Consider the following 19,036-nt stretch of genomic DNA (forward strand, 5'->3'; position numbering starts at 1 on the left):
TAAGTGCTGTGACCTGCTCAAAAAAACCCCTTCCCCACTGAGTCTGGGCATACAAGGAGGTTACCCTGGAAGTGGAGGTTGAAAAATGGAACAGGTTTTCCAGGCAAGAACAGCAGTGGGGAAGACCATTCTAGGTAAAGGAAAAAGCAAGTATAATGGCACAGAGGAATGGACCTGACGTGAAATCAGGAATAAATTCAGCTTGGCAAAATAGTACGTAATCCCCCTTGTTGGACTTGGTCTTTTTTAGAAGATACTCAACTTCTAATCTTTGGCCTTGGACAGAGAAGTCTTGATATCTGATATCAATTATTTTTATCACAATGACCACAGTTATTACAGACATCCCTCTAAGCTACCACGGCAAAAATCAGTCTCCCCCACATTACAGAACCTGAGGACAAATGCAGTCAAAATAACTAAGTCAAGTTTACTCCATATGAAAGAACTGCTGGCTCAGTGGTAGAATTCTCACCTTCTACGCCGGAGACTTCGGTTCAATTCCCAGCCATCGTACTTCGTGTGCAGTCACCACCCACCCACCTGTCCATGGAGGCTTATGTGTTGCTATGATGCTAGACAGGTTTCAAAGGAGCTTGCAGACTAAGACAGACTAGAAAGAAAGCTCCAGTGATCTACTTTTCAAAATCAGCCATTGAAAACTTTACGGATGAAGACAACTGGGCAGCATTTTACTCCATAAACTAAAATGAGAAAAAGCAACACAGCACAGGGCATGTTAATTCAGATGCAGGTGTCTTCCTGCAAAAGCCTTCCTTTCTCCCTTCCCTGAAGCTGGTGGCTTATAAGTCATTTCTAGGGCTTCTCTGGTCAGACAGCTTACGCCATGAGGCATCCTCTTCACCTCGGTCAACGGGTGAGAGGGCAAGAAGCTGCAGAGTATCTGAGTCCACCTGACCCCCTATAACTCCATTTCCCCAGGCCCTCGCCTATCACACAGCCCACTAATAAACTACCCTAGAGTTGTGGCTAAACCCTGGTGGTGCAGTGGTTAAGTGCTACAGTTGCTAACCAAAGGGTCCGCAGTTCAAATCTGCCAGGGGTTCCTTGGAAACTCTATGGGGCAGTTCTACTCTGTCCTATAGGGTTGCTATGAGTTGGAATCGACTCGACGGCAGTGGGTTTGGTTTTTTTTTTTTTTTTTCAGTTTAGAGTTGTGGCTGGTTTATCGGTTCAAGTCCAGTACATTTACAAGCCTGTATCTGTATCTGCTTTACCTCCTCCTTAAATTCCAAGTTTTCTGAAAGTGTGGATTAAATCTTATCCCCTACCCCCATCTGCACACTCAACTCCCCTCTTAAAAGGGGAGAGGAAATAGAGTGGAGCTTGCCTTAGGGCTAGAAGTAGAATGACCGTATATTGTATAGCCCGCATCCTGACACTCTGGAGAGCACAGGGGGCGCTATTCAAACTGGGCCTGCCCCAGGGAAAACAGAGGCGAAAGGTCACCTTTGCTAGAAAGGTCATTCCAAGTAGATGTGAGCTACACAGGAGCTGCAGGAGGGGCATCCAAGCTCCTTCTGTTCCTGAGAGGTCTGCACCAGATAGAGCTTGTGACAGAAAGTCCAGTACCAGGAAATTTTTTTATCTAACCAAACCCCTAGGTATCCAAGTCGATCCCACTCAGGACAACAGGGAACAATGGCTCAGGAAGACAGCCACAGAAATGAAAAACGCAGCCCCAAATTGTCAGCTTAGGTAGGGATTCTTCATTAAAGAGTTCCACTGCTAGCTCTCCTTCTTTCACAACTGAACCAAAATCAATCTGGCTGGCCCGGAAACAGAAAAGCCGAGGATTTTGGAGCCTCTCCCAATGAGAGCAGAGTTAATCTCTAACTTGTCCCAAATTCCCAGACGCTTTCACAAACCCAACCCAAGGAAGAAATGGCACCTGTGTGCATACTCTGGAGACCAGGAAGCTCTTCCCTCTGCCAACACTAGAGCTGGGGGTTCCCGAGCCCTTGGAGGGGTTGTCTTCCACCTCTGGCCACTCCCAGCCCCCCAGAAAGCTGAGTCAAGCCCCCAGCAGCGCTGGGCTGACTGGGAAGACTCAGGGAACAAGGGAACCTCTCTTCCTCCCTTCCCCACTCTCCATGAGCGGGTGTTCCTGTGGAGACCAAAGAGCTTGCTGACTTCTTTTCAATACAAAAAACAAGTTTCTGATAGGAAACAGAGGGATCTGGGGGGAAAGGGAACAAGGATCTGGGCTCAAGGGGGACTAGCAGTCCCTGCCACCTGCACTTTCTCTTGCCTTAGGGCTGATGGCGGAAGAAGTCAAACACTCCCACACACTACCGTCACCCCTCCCCCTTGCTTAACTATATACATTTTATTTTAGAAAGGAGCATAAGCACTGGATAAAGACAGGGTGACTCTCTAACCACCTAAAGGTCACTGAGACTTCAGACAATGCACACAAGAACTGAAAAGCACCTCACCTTGACAAGCGTCGGTTTCTACATCAACAAAATGACACAAGAGGACCAGGTGGTTTATAAGGTACTTCCTGGCCCCAGGGTTTATCATTTGACTCCACACATTTCCTGAAGAAATGGCTAAGGGAAAGCCGCTCAAGAGAAGCAGAGCTCAGCCCAATCTTTTAATTTCTACTTCAAAAAGGAACAATTTGACTCTAGGGATGTTTATACCACCCCCACTGGTCCCCCTCTTCCTCCCCCACTGACCTTCCAGTTTTGCTGATGTCAACCTCAACCACAGGGCCAGGAACCTCATGAGGCAATAAAATGGCCAAATTAATTTTGCTAATGCTGATAAAAAAAAAAAATGCTGATACTAACCGCTAATTCAGTTTGCAATACCTAGCAATAAGTCTGGCCATAAAAATGAAATTCATGTTACCTGAATTAGTGCAATCCTTGTTACTTATGACCTAATAACAGGAGCCCTGGTGGCGCAGTCGTTCAAGCGCACGGCTGCTAACCAAAAGATCAGCTGTTCAAATTCACCAGCCTCTCTGCAGAAGAAAGATGTGGCAGCCTGCTTCTGTGAAGATTTATAGCTTTGGAAACCCTATGAGGTAGTTCTACTCTGTCCTATAGGGCCGCTATAAGTTGGAATCCACTGAATGGCAGTGGGTTTGGTTTGGTTTGGTTACAAGCTAATAAACCCATTGCCTGGATGAAAATAAATCTCTTCCTCAATAATCATGCCTCCCAAATTCTTGCAGTCTTTGCAGTCAAATTCCCAAGTGCCATGGGGGATATTTCTGGCCAAAATAAAGTCCTTATGGTGAAGAGAGGAGAGAGGGAGGAATGTATAGAACCTCACACACACACACACACACACCCCTCTGGCTTTTACTATATACCAGGATAGCCGGCATGCTTTTGGGTTTGCCCACCTATGATTGCGGTTGGAAATGGTTAGTGTAGAAACCCCCTGCTCTTGCTGGTCTGTGTAAGCGTACCGCAACTGCAGGGTGCTCGCTCCCACTGCCAACTGATGATACACTAAAGAAAGCCGTTTTTATCCAGATGTAAAATGAAGCTGCACTCCTATACCTGCCGGCAAGTAGACCGGTCTGCACACACCCTGGGGAAATATGCATTGCACCCCGCAAGCGACCTGGAATACGTTTCGCTAAAATCGACAGGAAGAAGGTAAGATCAATGTAATTCAAGGGCTGGCGGTTGTACTCCTGTGGCGGGCGGGGGGGGAAAACAAATGCAAGCCGGGAAGTCCCCAGTGGTGCCTGCACCTGAGAGGCGACTGCAAAGGATGGGTGCGGGGGAGAGGAAGTGCGGGGTGAGGGAAGAGCTGGAGGAAGGCGGGTTGCAAAGCTGCTCACCTGTCCATACACCTTGATGGGTTCCGGCTGCAGGGCAGCGCTCCGTCTCCTCCGGAGCGGCTTCTCGTCAGCCGGGCTCGCCCCCCAGGCATCCCCGCGCGCCCACAGCTGCAGCTCGCGCGGGTCGCCCCGCACCACGAGGAAGCCCCGGTCCTGGGGCGAGGGCGCGCGGCCGCCGTGCAGTGTCTGCGTCCAGACCTCGCAGAGAGCCCCGGGCGGCAGCAGCGCGACCAGGGTGAAGAGGAAGGGGAGTCTCGACTCCCTCCTGCTGCTCCCTGTCGCCATGTTCAGGCGAACGCTACTGCAGGTGGCGCCGCCGCCAGGAGAGAATGTGCAGCGCGAGGCCGGCAGAGCGGACTGGGCCCGGGCCGCGCGCACCGCTCCTGGGGCTCGAAGCCGCCGCGCCGCTCCGGGCCGCCCGCTGCGCCCGCCGCTGCCGCCGCAGCCGCCGAGTCCCGCTCGGCGCGGCGCCGTCACGTGTGAGGCTCGCCGCCGCGTCCCCTTCGCGCACTTTCTCCGCTCGGCGGCCTCCGCGGCTCTCGGGCCCCTCCCCCGCCGAGGGATGGGGAAGTCAAGGCAGAGAGTGCCCGTGAGGTGCGTGCCCTTTCCCGGGCACACCTCGTTGTTCCCACTGCGGGAATGAAGACTTGCGCAGGGCTCGCTCGGTTTCCCTGGAGTTAGTTGCCGCATATAGGGGGTCGTGACGAGGTCGTCCTAAACCGTGGCAAGTCGCTCTTTCTGACTGCACAGCCCTTATCCCGCCACACCGCTACCTTTACCGCCCCCCCTGCTGTACCCATCTCCACCTCCCAGTGAGAGCCGGGAGAAGAAAAAAAAATCACCTCCGGGAACACAATGGGCAAATTAGAATCCAGATGAACCCGCCCCATTGTGAAACACACATAGTTTCGATTACTCTGGGCACCAAAGCTTATTTGAAGTGGCCACAGCGAAAAACTACCCCTGACCAACATAAACTGCCACCACCCGGGCACAGTAAATATAAACTCTGCTCAGAGGCAGTAGACGCAAGGGTAGGTATATCTGAAAAGGGCTTGGCCAGACCTGGACAATTAATTATAAACAGGGCCCAGAACAATGGCTGTTTGTGACTCTTCCAATGGAGCCAAGCACTGAGCGCTGTGCCTCAGCAGTAATATGGGAATAGTTACCAGTCCCTTCAGCCAGCAGGCAACGCTGCTGTAAATCCTCTGCCCAAGGGTGTAAAGCTGGTCAGTGGTGGCAGGAGGGGGCAGACTTCAAAGCTGAAAAGGGGGGTCATACTTTAAATTAACTCTAAATTTGGCTGAAGATCCAGACTATCTTTGAACCACAAGGAGATAAAACTTCTGCCATCGAAACTGCTGAGGCATACCCAAGGAAAATATTTTTTTGCAGGCTCGTGGGAGCTGGCCAAGGCCCATCTACTGCAGACTTCCCTATTTCGTTGCATGTTTATTGAGCTCTGGATGCAAATCCCGCTTATTGATAAGACTAAAAACAGAAAGGCCGAAGGAGAGACTACTTCTATAGTTGCATACAAGCCCTCAACAAACTACAGTAGCTTGATTTCTACTCCTGCTCATTCTAGCATTTTCTAGTAAACAGAGCCCCCTTCCCCTGCCCACCACCACCCACAACCTGCCAAAGGAGGAACAGATGGCCTCCCCTTACTCCCTAATCCAGCATTCTACTCCAATACCCCACTCCATGCCAGACTTGCTGGGGACCTCAGCTCAGCTTCTGCAAAGTACCCCGCTTTACCTCGCCCCTACTTCCCACCGCCCCCCCCCCCCGAGTCAGATCACATCTTTCTGCCCATCACAACATAGCTGCAAAACCACCTGATTCTCCCCACCAGGCAAATGGCCCATCCTCTAGGAAACCCACTGAACCACTCCCCATCTAGACCAGCTCTGTCTTATCAACATCCCCTTACAGGGAGTGAACCATCCAGTGGTCTCCTAGGAACAGTGGCTGAAAGACATCTCCACCCATGTTTAACCCCTGAGGGAAAATAAGGGGAACATGGCTGGAGTCAGAACACCCGGTACCCAATGCCTCCAGTCAATTCCAACTCATAGCAACCCTATACGTAGAACTGCCCCATAGCATTCCCAAGGCTGTGATCTTTTTGGAAGCAGATTGTCACATTTTTCGCCTGAGGAATGGCTGGCTGGTGGGTTCAAACTGTCAACGTTTTGGTTAATAGCAGAGCACTTAACCACTGTGCCACCAGGGCTCCTTCAGAACATCCTGTAGGCAATTCAGTTGTCACTGTCAACATAAAAAAAAAAAATTCAGTTGTCATTTTCAACATATATTTAACTAAAACCTTCTCTGTAAGAGCAAGTGTCAGAGACCCAGTAGAAGACAGAGATATGTGTCCTTTGAGGATTCAAAGATAGGAAGGCACTTTTCCCCATCTTCTGGTTTGATGACCATTTGCATGGAAAAATTAGTTAGTCAGGGTTAGCTGCTTACTGATTTAAAAAAAAAAAAATCAAACCCATTGCCATCGAATCAATCCCGACTCATAACAACCCTATAGGACAGAGTAGAACTGCCCCATGGATACTGACATCTATTTTTATTTGCAACTTGGATACTGGAGAATGGGCAAGAATGCTGAAATATGGTTAATTCTGAGGACTACTTGAAAGCCCGCCTCTCTAATCATTATCTATATTCTAAGCCATTCTCAGATGGTTAATCGACAAACCCCAAAGTTGTATGTGCCTCATAACCACAGGGCACAGTGAAAAACACCCTGAATTCTGACTCAGAAGTTCTACTTCCTAGTCATGGCGACTTGGCCTGATAACTTCTGTGAGCTTCAGTTTTCTCATCTATGAACGAGAATGTCATGTGTGATTTTGCTCTGGTCATCTCACTTCTCTGGGGATTGGTTTCTTCATCTGTGAAATGAAAAAACACCTTGCAGTGGTGATCACTTCCCTCCCTCCTTGGGAACCCCACCAGAGCATGAGATCAGCAGGGCAATACAGTCACTAAGGAGCAGCCACAGGCAAGGTCGCCCAGGACAGAGGCTGGAGCTGAGTTGTGCAATATGTGTGGGTGCTCCTTCCAGTTTCGAAACTGGCTCTGGGTTGTAAACAAGTCACCCCCTCCTCCACCGCTCCAAAACAGCATCAGAGCTGGGATGGGGGATGTAAACAGAGGGGAGGAGGTACTCCCATTCCCCTTCACCCCAACTTGCATGGCCTGGCTCTTGACGCTGTCTACCACCATGATGAAATCAATATGCGTGGTAATTTAGTGATGTATGCATACCAAAAAAAAAAAAAACATTGCTGTTGAGTCGATTCTGACTCAAAGGAACCCTATAGAACAGAGTAGAACTGCCCCACAGGATTTCCAAGGCCGTAATCTTTACAGAAACAGACTGCTATATGCTTCTCCCAGGAAGCAGCAGATCTTTTGGTTAGCAGCTGAGCACTTAACCATTGCACCACCAGGGTTCCCATGATAGACACATAGCTGGGTATCAAAAAGCCTTGAGCCTAGTAGGGCCACACTCGTCTTTAAACTGCCCTCTTCTGACCTACTGCCTGTCCTAGGCCACCCTAGGCTAGGGCTAGAGATGAGGCTAGGGAAAAGCCACACAGAGGTCACAGCACCCCACGTTTTTACCCAGATAGAATCAGTTTTAAAATAACGACAGGGACAGCCATGAAGAGAAGGGGGAAAAAATCCCCAATCCTAACTTGATTTATTTTTGTTTTCTCTCACCTGGTGGCCTTCCCACATGCTGAGATCTGGCTATTTACCCTCCTGTCCAGCCCCTGCCTGGTCAACTTCTAGACAGCCCTCAGGTTTCAGAGAGGTCTCCCTTAGCCCTTAGGCTGGGTTATACTACCTCCTGGTTCTAAGTCCAAGTGTCAGTAGCCTTTGACACTTGCTCTCTCATAATATTACTTAACTCTATCTTCCATTAAACCAGGCCTGTCTTGTTCATGTCCATATCTCCCACGCCCAGCATAATCCCCGCACAATAATATTTACATAATGTAGTCTAAACTGTATAAAAGGGAGTGTTGGCACCCCTCCACCCACTCTGATGGTAAGGATCGGGGAGTGGCAAAGGGGCCAATGTAGTTAAATCTCAGATCTTTTCTTACCACCATCTGCTCCCACCACTTCTTTCTCCCAAAGCTGGCCTCACTGAGTCATAGCCCAGGTCCTGAGTCACTCAAGCAGAAAAGGGACCCCCTCCAGTGTTTGGGGTGATGAATTTTTTTCCCTAGCTCACATAACTTTAACCAAATAACTACCATTTACTTCAACAGTCAAGGTCAGATGCAAGTACCCTCCCAGTCTCCCCCCAAAATAACTCTCCTGCTATTGCTAAAAATTCCCTTAGTGGAAGCATAGCCCATGATAATTGATGAGGTTTAAACCACACTGAGAGCATAGAACAAATAATTTATATTCTCACTGTTGAATAAATTAGGGGAGGTTCTGGGAATAACAGTAACTTACTTTTGCATAGCAGCGATTTACATTTGCATAGCATTATAACACATTATCTGTATCTCATTTCACAGAAGCCCTGTGAAGTAGGCCAAAGCAGACATTACTGCCATCCTCATTTTACAGATTTTGAGAATCAAGGCTCAGAAAGGAAGACTTGACTTGCCCAAAGTCACACAGTTACTAAGGGATATGGATTCAAACCCAGGTTCTCTGACTTTGTCTGCCACCTCCAACACCTCTCTCAGGAAGAGAGCTCCAAGTCCCCTGAGGGCCAGTGAGAGCCCGGGCAGAAAGGAGAAGAGGATGTTGCTCAAGTTCTCAGCCATTTCACAACTCTGTCTAGGGCCCTGCTTTAACCCTTCTGAAGCTGACACTGTCCCCCTAGGCACCTGGCCAGAAAGTCATCCTACGTTCACCTGAGTTTCTCCTCAGGCCCTGATCTAGCTACGCAGGGAGTTATGTTAACCATAACAGAGTTCACAAGTCAAATCTTGTTTTCTATGCTTTTCTAGAAGATGAATTGTAATGAGGGGTTTGATTTAAATGTGGTTCAAAATCTGTGAGGGCACACAGATTTTAAAGGTTTGGTTCCATTCTTTAAGCCATGAGTCTTGCCTTTGATCTTAGAAACTTGACTCCTTGACTTCTGAAACAAAAAGATACACAAAGTGTGTGAAGTGAAACATCTCTAGAAGTTCCTTATTGTTATGTAGACACAAGGAAAAGGCTCCTGACAGTGAGACCCTGGTTTGCTGAGGGCTACTGGGAAATTACTTCCTTTTTTTTTTTTTTTTTTTCTATGAAAGCTGGAGAATAGGCCTCTCCCTCCTGGGTTTGGAATGAATGGGAGGAGGTGTGGAGAGTGCAAGGAGCCAAAAGCAGCCCTTGGGCACAATTTAAATTTAAATGTGTGATTCTTTATTTCAACATTTGTCTGGGTTCTCTTTGGCCTATCAAGACAAGGAGAGTAGACACTCCGGCTAGGTATTTGGCCCACTTCTCACTGATATGGAGTCCCTGAGGTTGGTGGTTTAAGTCCACCCAGTGGTGCATCAAAAAAAGAACTGGTGATCTACTTCTGAAAAATCAGCCACTGAAAACCCTGTGGAGCACAGTTACAGTTCTACTCTGACGCCCATGGGGCCGCCATGTGTCGGAATTGACTTGATGGCAACTGATCTCCCTGATACACTCTAAAGGAACCTGTGATCCCCAAATCCCTCTTTCCAGTCTCCTGCACCAGTCAAAATGGAGAGAAAATCCTCCCACCTCTGTCCATTTTTTACTCATTAACTAAAAGGCTGTTTTTTAAGGTCCTCAGAGAGGACCACTTTGGAAGCCCTGTTGCCATCGAGTAGATTCCAACTCATAGCAACCCTATAGGACAGAGAAGAACCTCCCCATAAGGCTTCCAAGGAGCAGCTGGTGAATTCGAACTGCCAACCTTTCGGTTAGCCCCTGAGCTATTAACCACTGTGCAACCAGGGCTCCAAAGGGCGAGCAAAACCTCAAGAGAGGTGGGGGGAGCCGGAAGCTTGAATGGAGCACCTAGTCTAATTCATTTCAGTACCATGGTATAAGGAGTCCCCGGCTGATGCAAATGGTTAGCACGCTCAGCTACTAACTGAAAGGTTCAAGTTCACACAAAGGTGCCTTGGAAAAAAGACCTGAAGAACAACATCTGAAAAATCAGCCACTGACACACGTGATGTCGCCACGAGTCAGGATCAAATCAACGGCAACTGGTACCGTGGTACAGGGTGATTTTCAAATGCTGTGCAGCCAGGTTTCCTGAGAAACACTTCTTTGACCAGCCATTTCCCCAGGACCAACACATGCTCCGCATTGCCGATTTTGTCCCCCCCTGCCCCCCGCCCCCCCCGGCTACAGCACCAGGTGGCATGTGTTTATCATGCATTTTATCTTCCACAGGGCACTACAGATCAACCTCTCATTCTCTGCCATCTCTAAATCCTTCCCACTGTAAATTTACATGGTGTCATCAGCGGAATTAACACCTGTTAAAATGATCACTCCCACCAGACAAAAAAATGCAAGTGCTTTTAACAAGGGCCTGCATAAAGGAATGCATTTTCTCAGAGCCCTTAAACAAGACATAGTAAATCGTACACACCAAATAAATTATTGAAACACTGATTACGGTTGGGATCATACCAAGGTATCTACTCAGACACAAATACATTCTCATTTAGGGTTTGACACAGGGTCAGGGCTAGAAAACTGCCCAATCACCTAACTTGAGGGGGTGAGTGAAAAATCCATTTCCTTTGTGGGGAGGAAGGGTGCTTAAACAAGAACTTCAGTGCTAAATTAGTGGATTTTGTATATGAATTTTCTTTGCATCCTAACATTATGTAAATGAAAAACTCAACGAAGTGCAAATTAAGACTATTCTTAATTCTAAAAGGCTGCTATTCTGTGACAATGACGCCATGGAATACTTCACAGTTGGCTGGGCACGGTGTGTGGTTCTTGCTTCTCCTCCCCCTTATTCACCCCGCAACAGGGGGGCACCCACTCTGTCCTCCTTTTTCTCAACGCATTAAACCCAGATTCTAAACTGTCCCCTTTCCTCTAGTTTTTTATTAAATCTTGTCATGATCGTTTAATTGCCTGAACCCAGACAAGAGCTTGAAGTGGACTTAACCTGTACCAGGAGCCCAGTGTAGAGGGGTACTACCAATAACCAGTTGCTGTCGAGTGGGTTCCAACTCAGGGCGACCCCAGGTGTGTCTGAGTAGAACTGTGCTCCAGAGGGTTTTTGGTGGCTGAGTTTTTGGAAGCAGATCACCAGACCTTTCTTCCTAGGCACGTCTGGGTGAACTGAACTGCTAATCCTTCAATTAGCTGCTAAGCGCACTAACCGTTTGTACCACCAAGGGACTCCAGAGGGGTACTAATGGCATGAAATTCAAGAGACTTGTTCATCTGGGTTTTCATCCCAGTCTGTCATGGGCCAGACACCTTCTCAGAGCCTCATTTCTTTGTCTGTAAAATGAATTACCTACCTCTGATGGTTTAAATAATTAAATGAGATTATACATGTCAAGTGCTTAGGTCAAAGTCTAGCACATAAAACTTGTTTGATAATAAAACCTATTATTATTGAGGAAAGTTTAGGTTAGATATTGGTACTACATCAATTTGGCCATTGGCGCAATTGTTAGATTTTTATTCAAGTTTGTGTATGTCCCTACAGCCTCCCTACCAGGTTGATTGTTGCTATAAAAGAAGTCTCAGACCCCGGTCTGCCACACACACACATACACACACACACACACACACACACTTATTAGCAAACAGGCATAGGAGCAGGTACAGAGCCTGTTCCTGGAGGCTCATGGCAAGCAGACCATGCTCCAGGGCCTCTCTCTCTTCCACAGTCACCTTGCAGGAAAGTCTGGTCCGAAGGCAGATACAGCAGTGTTTCCAGGTCAGGAATCCACCAAACTCCTAGTCTGATCAGGTAACACAGTTACGTATTAAACGGAGGGACTAAAGACCAGAATTCCATACCTCAAGCAATGCTTTGGAGTTAGCCTGCTGGGTTTGCTGGGTCCTTGTCTATACGAGCCCATTCCAGCCAGCTGCACTCCTTACACAGCACTCGTTTCACCAATGAAAACGTACTTGTAACATCCACTATAGCAGTTAATGACTCTCCTGCCTCAAATTTATATAACCATGTTGAAATTCTTGGTGAAGCCACTTCTGCAGTGTGGATCCCTGACCAGGGGGCTTCAAATGCTGATCACACTTAAGAGTAAGGCCATTTCAGATATTAATGATATGCCTCTAGGGTGGATTAAAGTTCATTTATACACATGTGCATCACACTGTTTATATTCAAGTATTTGAAAGCTAATTACAGACAATAGAGCGGCTACAAATAAGGAAAACTTCCAGTATCTGTAGGATAGGAAAGCAGTGAAAACTATGGATTCTGCTTCAGTGGGAATGTTCACTCCTTGGGTTGTCTGTTTGATGTGGCATTATGATGCCTGTAATTTATTTAAGAAATCTCAGCATAGACAGTGTGCTATTACTGTGTCCGTTTGGGTAGCACTCGAGGGCTGTCATTTACCCTGATCAGAACTTCAGACCTCAGGGGTGGTCTGCTAGCATTCTGATCAGAAAACCATACTCCAGAGAGAGCCATTACAAATGCTTTGGTTAACCTAATCTCAATCAATACAAGAGATTTTTCTTTTTATTCATTAGTGTAACAAATGTTACAAATGGATTTTCATTAGTGGCTTGTTAATTAGCTTAATGAATGTTAGAAATGGGCTCTCATTGGTGAATTCAGAATTGAAGATGCATGGCTTGTTTAAAATACTCAGTAGATGCATCCTCCCACTGCATCAACAGGTATGGTAATACAAGTCCTCTGGTGTTAGGGATGGCAACTGAGTCTTGATCCCTAACTCATCCCGAGTCCAGAGTCTCCGGGTCTGAGGATTCTGGTTGCCTGTGACTGACCTAAAGTTTAACTGAATGCTACCTCTGGAGTGTTAGAGCTGCATCCAGTAAGGCAAGTAAGGTCTGATCAAAACACCTAAAAAGAGAGCTGGACTTCCTATGACCTAATAAATGTTTAACAAATGTCTGCATGTGTGGCAGAATCTGGTGTGAGATTTACTTTTATTAAAGGCCGGTGGTGAGGTTATGGGGGAGTAATTAACTCTTGCTGCCCTAACATTTGGAACCCCGGTGGCGCAGTGGTTAAGCACTCAGCTGCCAATCAAAAGGTCGGCGGTTTGAACCCACTCTGCAGGAGGAAGATGTGGCAGTCTGCTTCGGTAACAACTGCTGCCTTGGATATCCTGTGGGGCAGTTCTGCACTGTCCTAATCGCTATGAGTCAGAATGGACTTGAGGGCAAGGGGTTTGTTTGTTCTTTTGGCTCTAACATTGGCAGCTACCCTTATCTATCAAAATGACTAGGCACCACCAAACTGGACCAGGTAACAGAATGGTCTTGTTGGAAGACGAGTGAGGCTAGGGATAGCATGGCACAAGGTTACAGGATCAGTGTATTAAGATAAAACTTCATCTGCATGCCACAAAGACCCAAAACAACGGTGGCTTAAACAAAGATGAAAATTTATGTCTCTCACACTGGTGTCTCGTACAGTGCAGGCTTCGTGAAGCTATCAGGTGCTCAGGCTCTTTCTCTCTTGTTCTGCCATTCCAGGGTCAGCATTGCCAAAGTGGGAAGGAAAAAGGGCACAAACTGAAGTGCACACATCACTTTTGTTCACATCCCATTAGCCAGAACATAATAACATGGCCACACCTACTTGCGAGGAGTGCTGAGAAACATAGGTTTTATTCTAAGCATCCCTTGCGTCCACCTAAAAAAAACCAGAGGGTCTATTCCTATTAGAAGAGAGGGATAACAATACTTACTGAGAAACAACCAGCAATCCTTTCCACCATCAGAGAGTAGTAATGGAGAAAGCAGGGTTGAGAAATCAGCAGGCAAGTTCCACTGCTGGTTCTCTGGTTTTAAAAACATTGAAATACTTGCATATCCATTGGTAAATTGGCACTGTTCTAGTCCCTGAGTAATCCCTACTGTCCCTTAACCTCTCCCAGACACCACGGAATTCCCCCAGGATCCACTAACTAAAGATTAATTAATGCCTGGTCCATCAGGAGCCTCCGGGACCCTGATCCAGCCAGTGGTGTATGTCCATTCTGATGGGTCAGTATTTCAAATATAACTTATAGGAATAATGTCTGGAAATCATATTATGAAAAAGTTGAAGAAATTAGGTACATCTAACCTAGAATAGGGGATATTTGGCAAAGGGAACAGCTCAGCCATCACCTTTAAACATTTATAAGTGATTGCTACCCTTCAATTTTATTTTTAAGTGCTTCCTGTGTGCCAAGACCTGAATTGAGCTCAGTGCTTTACACGTGCTCACTCAAATTCTCATAGCACTCCTGGAGGGTGGGAATTGTTTTCATTTTTACCAACAAAGGCACTGAAGGTCAGAGAGACATTGAGTTTCTCACAGAAGACACGCAATCAGGATTCAGACCCTTGAGTGTCTGGTCCCAACAAGTAAGCTCTCTCCACAGTGCCTTATGGCCTACTGTGTGAACGAGGAAGCAGACTTACCTGACTTCACAGAGAAGAGCTGAGACATAGAAGAACCAGGAGAAATAAGTTCAAATTAAAAAAAAAAAAAAAGAATTTGTAACAAGCTATTCAGAAGTGAGATGAGCTGATAATAGACTGTATATAGAGATGTAAAGGACCTAGAATAGTCAAAGCAATCTTGAAAAAAAAAAAAAAGAACATATTTGAAGGATTTGTACTACATGATTTCAAGACGTACTGTAAAGCTACAGTAATTAAGACATGTGGTATCGGCATGAGAATAGGCAAATAGAAGGAAAAGAATAGACAGTCCAGAAAAACACCCACACATATAAAGTCAAATGATTTTTGACAAAGGAGCCAATGAAACTCAACAGGGAAAGGAAAGTTGTTTTAAAAAATGGTACTTGTATAATGGTATTTATATGGAATCATTGAGCCTCAACTCCTATGTCATTTGAAATGGATAGACCTAAAGGTAAAAGCTAATTTATAAACCTGCTAGAAGAAGACATAGGAGAATATCTTCACAACTATGAGATGGCAAAGAGGACACCAAAAGCAAAACCATTAGAGAAAAAAATCAAGTCAGTATACTTCATTAAAATTAAAGTTTCTGATTATCAAAGACGCTGTTAAGAAAATGAATAGACAAGGGCACAGACTGGGAGAATATATATATGTATGTATATACACATGTTTTAATTTATTTATTTATATGTTTATATATATACATATACCTGACAAAGGACCTATACACAGAATATATAAGGAGCTCCTGGAAATAAATAATAAAAAGACAATTCAATTTTTTTTTTTAATTGGCAAAAGATTACAACACTTCATAAAAGAGAAAGTATGCATGGCCAATAAACAGATAAAAAAGACACTCAGTGTTTGTCATTAGGAAAATGCAAACTAAAACCACAATGAGATACCACCACACACCTGATAGAATGGTTAATATTGGAAAATTCTAACACCAAATCTGGGAGAAGCTATGCGACTAGATCTCTTATACATTGCTGGTGAAAGTGTAAAATTGTACCATCGCTTTGGAAAACTGGCATTTTCTCATAAATATTCACCTACCTTATGATCCAGGAGTTCCAAAAGAAATTAAATCATATGTGTACAAAAGGTCTTGTATAAGACTGCTTATTGCAGTTTTATTTCTAATAGCCAAGCATTGGAAACAATGAAAATGTCCTTCAGTAGCAAAATGGATAAGCAAATTGTAGTATATTCATACAGTGAGACGGCACCCAGCAAAAAAAAAAAAGGCAATAAACTATTAATACACACAACATAGATGAACATAAAAAATATGACATCAAGTAAAAAAGCCAGACACAAAAGAGTACACACTGAACAACTCCATTCATTTGAAGTCCAAGAGCAGGCAAAACTAATTTAATCAATTCTAAAACTCAGTAGAGTGGCTGCCTCTGGGAGGGTGGGGGCAGGGTTAACTAGAAAAGGGCGTGAGAGAATTTTCCGGGTGAGAGCAGTTTTCTACATTTTGATTAGGCCAATGGACATACAGATGTATTTGTCAGAATTCATCAAACCACACACATAAGATCTGTGCATTTTACTGTACGGAATTATACCTCAATTCACAATGAATTTTAAATGAATGAGATGAAATGAGTTGCCTCCTAGTATTATTTATGTTTCCTGGTATGGTGGCACAGTGGTTAAGAGCTCAGCTGCTAACTCAAAGGCCGGCAGTTCGAGTCCACCAGCTGCTTTTTGGAAACCCTACGAGCAGTTCTACTCAGTCCTGTGGGGTCACTATGAGTCAGAATCGACTTGACCACGGCAATGATTTTTTTTTTCTTTTTTTTTTAAACGGAGTATTGAAAGTATTCAGGATAGACTGAATACTTGTCAGAGATATTAAGGAGAGTTCAGATTAAGTAGTTTAAAAAAATAAACTCAGAGGTTGAGATGAGAAGGCAGAGGGGGACAGAAGCTGGTTAAACGGATACAGGAATACAGGGTGGAAAGGAGGAGTGTGCTGTCTCATTAGTGGGAGAGCAACTAGGGGTATATAGCAAGGTGTATATGAATTTCTGTATGAGAGACTGACTTAATCTGTAAACTTTCACTTAAAGTGCACTAAGATTTAAAAAATGGAAAAAAAACACTCAGATTTTAATGCCTTCATATACATGATGCTGGACTAACAATGTATTTCAGAAAAGGCAATATCTGCCTTTACCTTCTATTTTAGAGAACTCAGAATAGAGAAGGAAGTTAATGTCACCAAAAACTTAAAAACAATTTCAAAAAAAATTTTTTTTTCTGAAAGTCTTCCTCTATCTAGCTTTATTCCTACCTACTTCCCTCCTGACACCCAAGCCTTCAACTCCTCAATGTTCCTGTTTCCTAGAACTCGAGGTGTTTGCACATCTCCTGTGTTATACGTCCTCCCCAACCCTACTCCTCATCAACTCTGACCCCCCTCCCCAAGATTCTACACAGTTGTCAGCTGCACCAATAAGATTTTCCTATGCCCAAACTGGGTTTACCTGTAGCTTAGCATTTATCCCAGATTAAAGGATGTCAAGGTTCCTTCAAGATTCTCATTTACAAATATGTGAATTCAGGCTTGTAGAATGAAGAGAAACAGCCAAGCCATCAGCAGTAGCATCTTCCTCAGGTTCTATGAGATGGACTGAATAGTAGAATATGACCTGAGGACACTTATCTCTGGAAACCACATTACTTAAAGTTAGTGGGAAGCTGCCATATCAGCTGAAAGATAAGAAAACCAGTTGAGATTGTCAAACTGAGGTAGAGTTGGAAACTTGCAGATTTGGGGCTGGATATAAAAGAATAAACCTCGGTGGTTACATGAGAATGAATCTGTGGGGGTACCACGGGCATGAAGGTTAAAAAGAAGAATGAATAAAACTCAAGGCTAAATGCAGAATACTAATAAACTAGTACTTACTGAGCATTTTCTAAGGTGCCCAATCCTATGGTAAATACTTTGTATCCATTAATCTTATTTAAACCTAATTATAACCCTTGAAGAGAGGTAAGTATTGTGCCCAAAATTTCACAGCTATTAAGTAAGTGATAGAACTAGGTCTCATTTCCAGGTCTGTTTGACTCCAAAGTTCATTCCCTCAATCACCAGGCTCCACCATGTCTTAGAAAGAAGTTACCAGAATCACTGAAACCTGTCTCTTGGTTCCAAGTACTTCAACCAGCCCAAACTGAACATCTACTTCCCATTATTTATAGCTTTTCTGGGAAGAAGTATTACAGCATTCCTCTGTAACCTGTTCTAGGGTCTTAACGTCTTCAGCCAGGATGTTCTTTGTGTTTAATCGAGTCAGTGCCGACTCATAGCTACCCTACAGGACAGAGTAGAGCTGTCCCATAGGGTTTCCAAGGAGTGGCTGGTGGATTCAAACTGCTGACCTTTTGGTTAGGAGCAAAGCTCTTAACCACTGCAGCGCCATGGCTCCCTATCGTTAGTAGATGAGCTAAAAACAAAAATCAGTTTTGACTCATACCAACGCCATGTGTGTTAGAGTAGAACCATGTTACAAAGGGTTTTCAATGGCTGTTTTTCAGAATTAGATTGCCACAGCTTTCTTCCAAGGACTCCATTTATACTTATAATTTCAGTTGAAGCAGGAGGATGCAGAAACTGCTGCAATATGAAGTCATTAGCTTTAAGTGTCCTGCTGCATCTTCTATTTGTCTGAGGTTTCTCGGGTTATTATACTAGTCTGGAGCCAGATGAAGAAAGATGAATGAGGGGACATGCATGAGTCGAGAAACAAATGTTATTTAAAGAGATTGGGAAATGGATTCACACTCAGCAAGGTGCCCTTGCAGCATTGTAACATTGTAAGCTGTGGCCTAGTCAAAGGAAATTACAAGAAACAAATCTGATAGAAGTGGGAAATGGAAGCAGGAAACTGTAGCGATGTTATGCTGAAGGTTTGCAATAGTCTTCTCCTCTTGTCATTTTGCCTGAACAAACTTAAACCAGGTCAAAAAATGTAGCACCTACTAGGAACTCATTCCTCCTTTCTTCTTTTTTGGTGCATGTGACTATATGATGGTACAATCCTTGCTTTCAAAAGCAGTGCTGTGAGAACCCAGAACATGGGTCCTTCTTGCTCAAGAGCCTGACCTCAGCCCTCAGAGTTGTAGCCAAGATGTCTCAGGCTGCTGAGCTGTGAAGTGAGAGGTATTAAAGCTATGATCCTAGAGGGACAATGGCACGGGGTCATACAGGGGAATTGCAATTAGACTGGGAATTAAGATGCCTGCTCCAATATTCCTTATTGCAATCTTGGCAAAGCTATGTGGGCTTTCCTGGCTATGGGCTGACCACTCAGAAAATGAGAAAAAAATCCAGGGCCCCTACCCCACTTTCCTTAGCAGAGGCTTGTAGACCTATGTATGAAATAAAGACTGATGGAGAAGCTCTCAGGGCAATTACTGATTAAACATCTCCCTCAAAGATGCTACTGGAGCTTTCAAGGGATCTGGAGGCTGTCTCCTCCAAAGACCACCCCCATTTTTCATTCTCTTCTTCTGAAC

At 45.0% G+C, this 19,036-nt stretch overlaps 1 protein-coding gene and 1 long non-coding RNA gene across 4 annotated transcripts in view; one reads left to right on the plus strand and one right to left on the minus strand.

The window, feature by feature from the left end:
• The window catches only part of SORL1 (sortilin related receptor 1), a 195,255-nt gene extending 191,053 nt beyond the window's left edge, over window positions 1–4,202 (minus strand). For all 3 annotated transcript variants that reach the window (XM_003418269.4, XM_064268936.1, XM_064268935.1), the window contains exon 1: window positions 3,830–4,202. In XM_003418269.4, coding sequence (XP_003418317.3) covers window positions 3,830–4,114 — 285 coding nt within the window. In that variant the 5' untranslated portion in view covers window positions 4,115–4,202. The remainder of the gene's footprint in view (window positions 1–3,829) is intronic.
• Window positions 1–19,036, plus strand: part of LOC111752843 (uncharacterized) — a 33,333-nt gene that overhangs the window by 6,508 nt on the left and 7,789 nt on the right. The window contains exons 3-4 of the long non-coding RNA XR_002787737.2: window positions 2,360–2,520; window positions 3,516–3,641. This is a non-coding gene — a long non-coding RNA (uncharacterized LOC111752843). The remainder of the gene's footprint in view (window positions 1–2,359; window positions 2,521–3,515; window positions 3,642–19,036) is intronic.

This window comes from Loxodonta africana, chromosome 15, assembly GCF_030014295.1.
Source record: "Loxodonta africana isolate mLoxAfr1 chromosome 15, mLoxAfr1.hap2, whole genome shotgun sequence".
Lineage (NCBI taxonomy): Eukaryota > Metazoa > Chordata > Mammalia > Proboscidea > Elephantidae > Loxodonta > Loxodonta africana.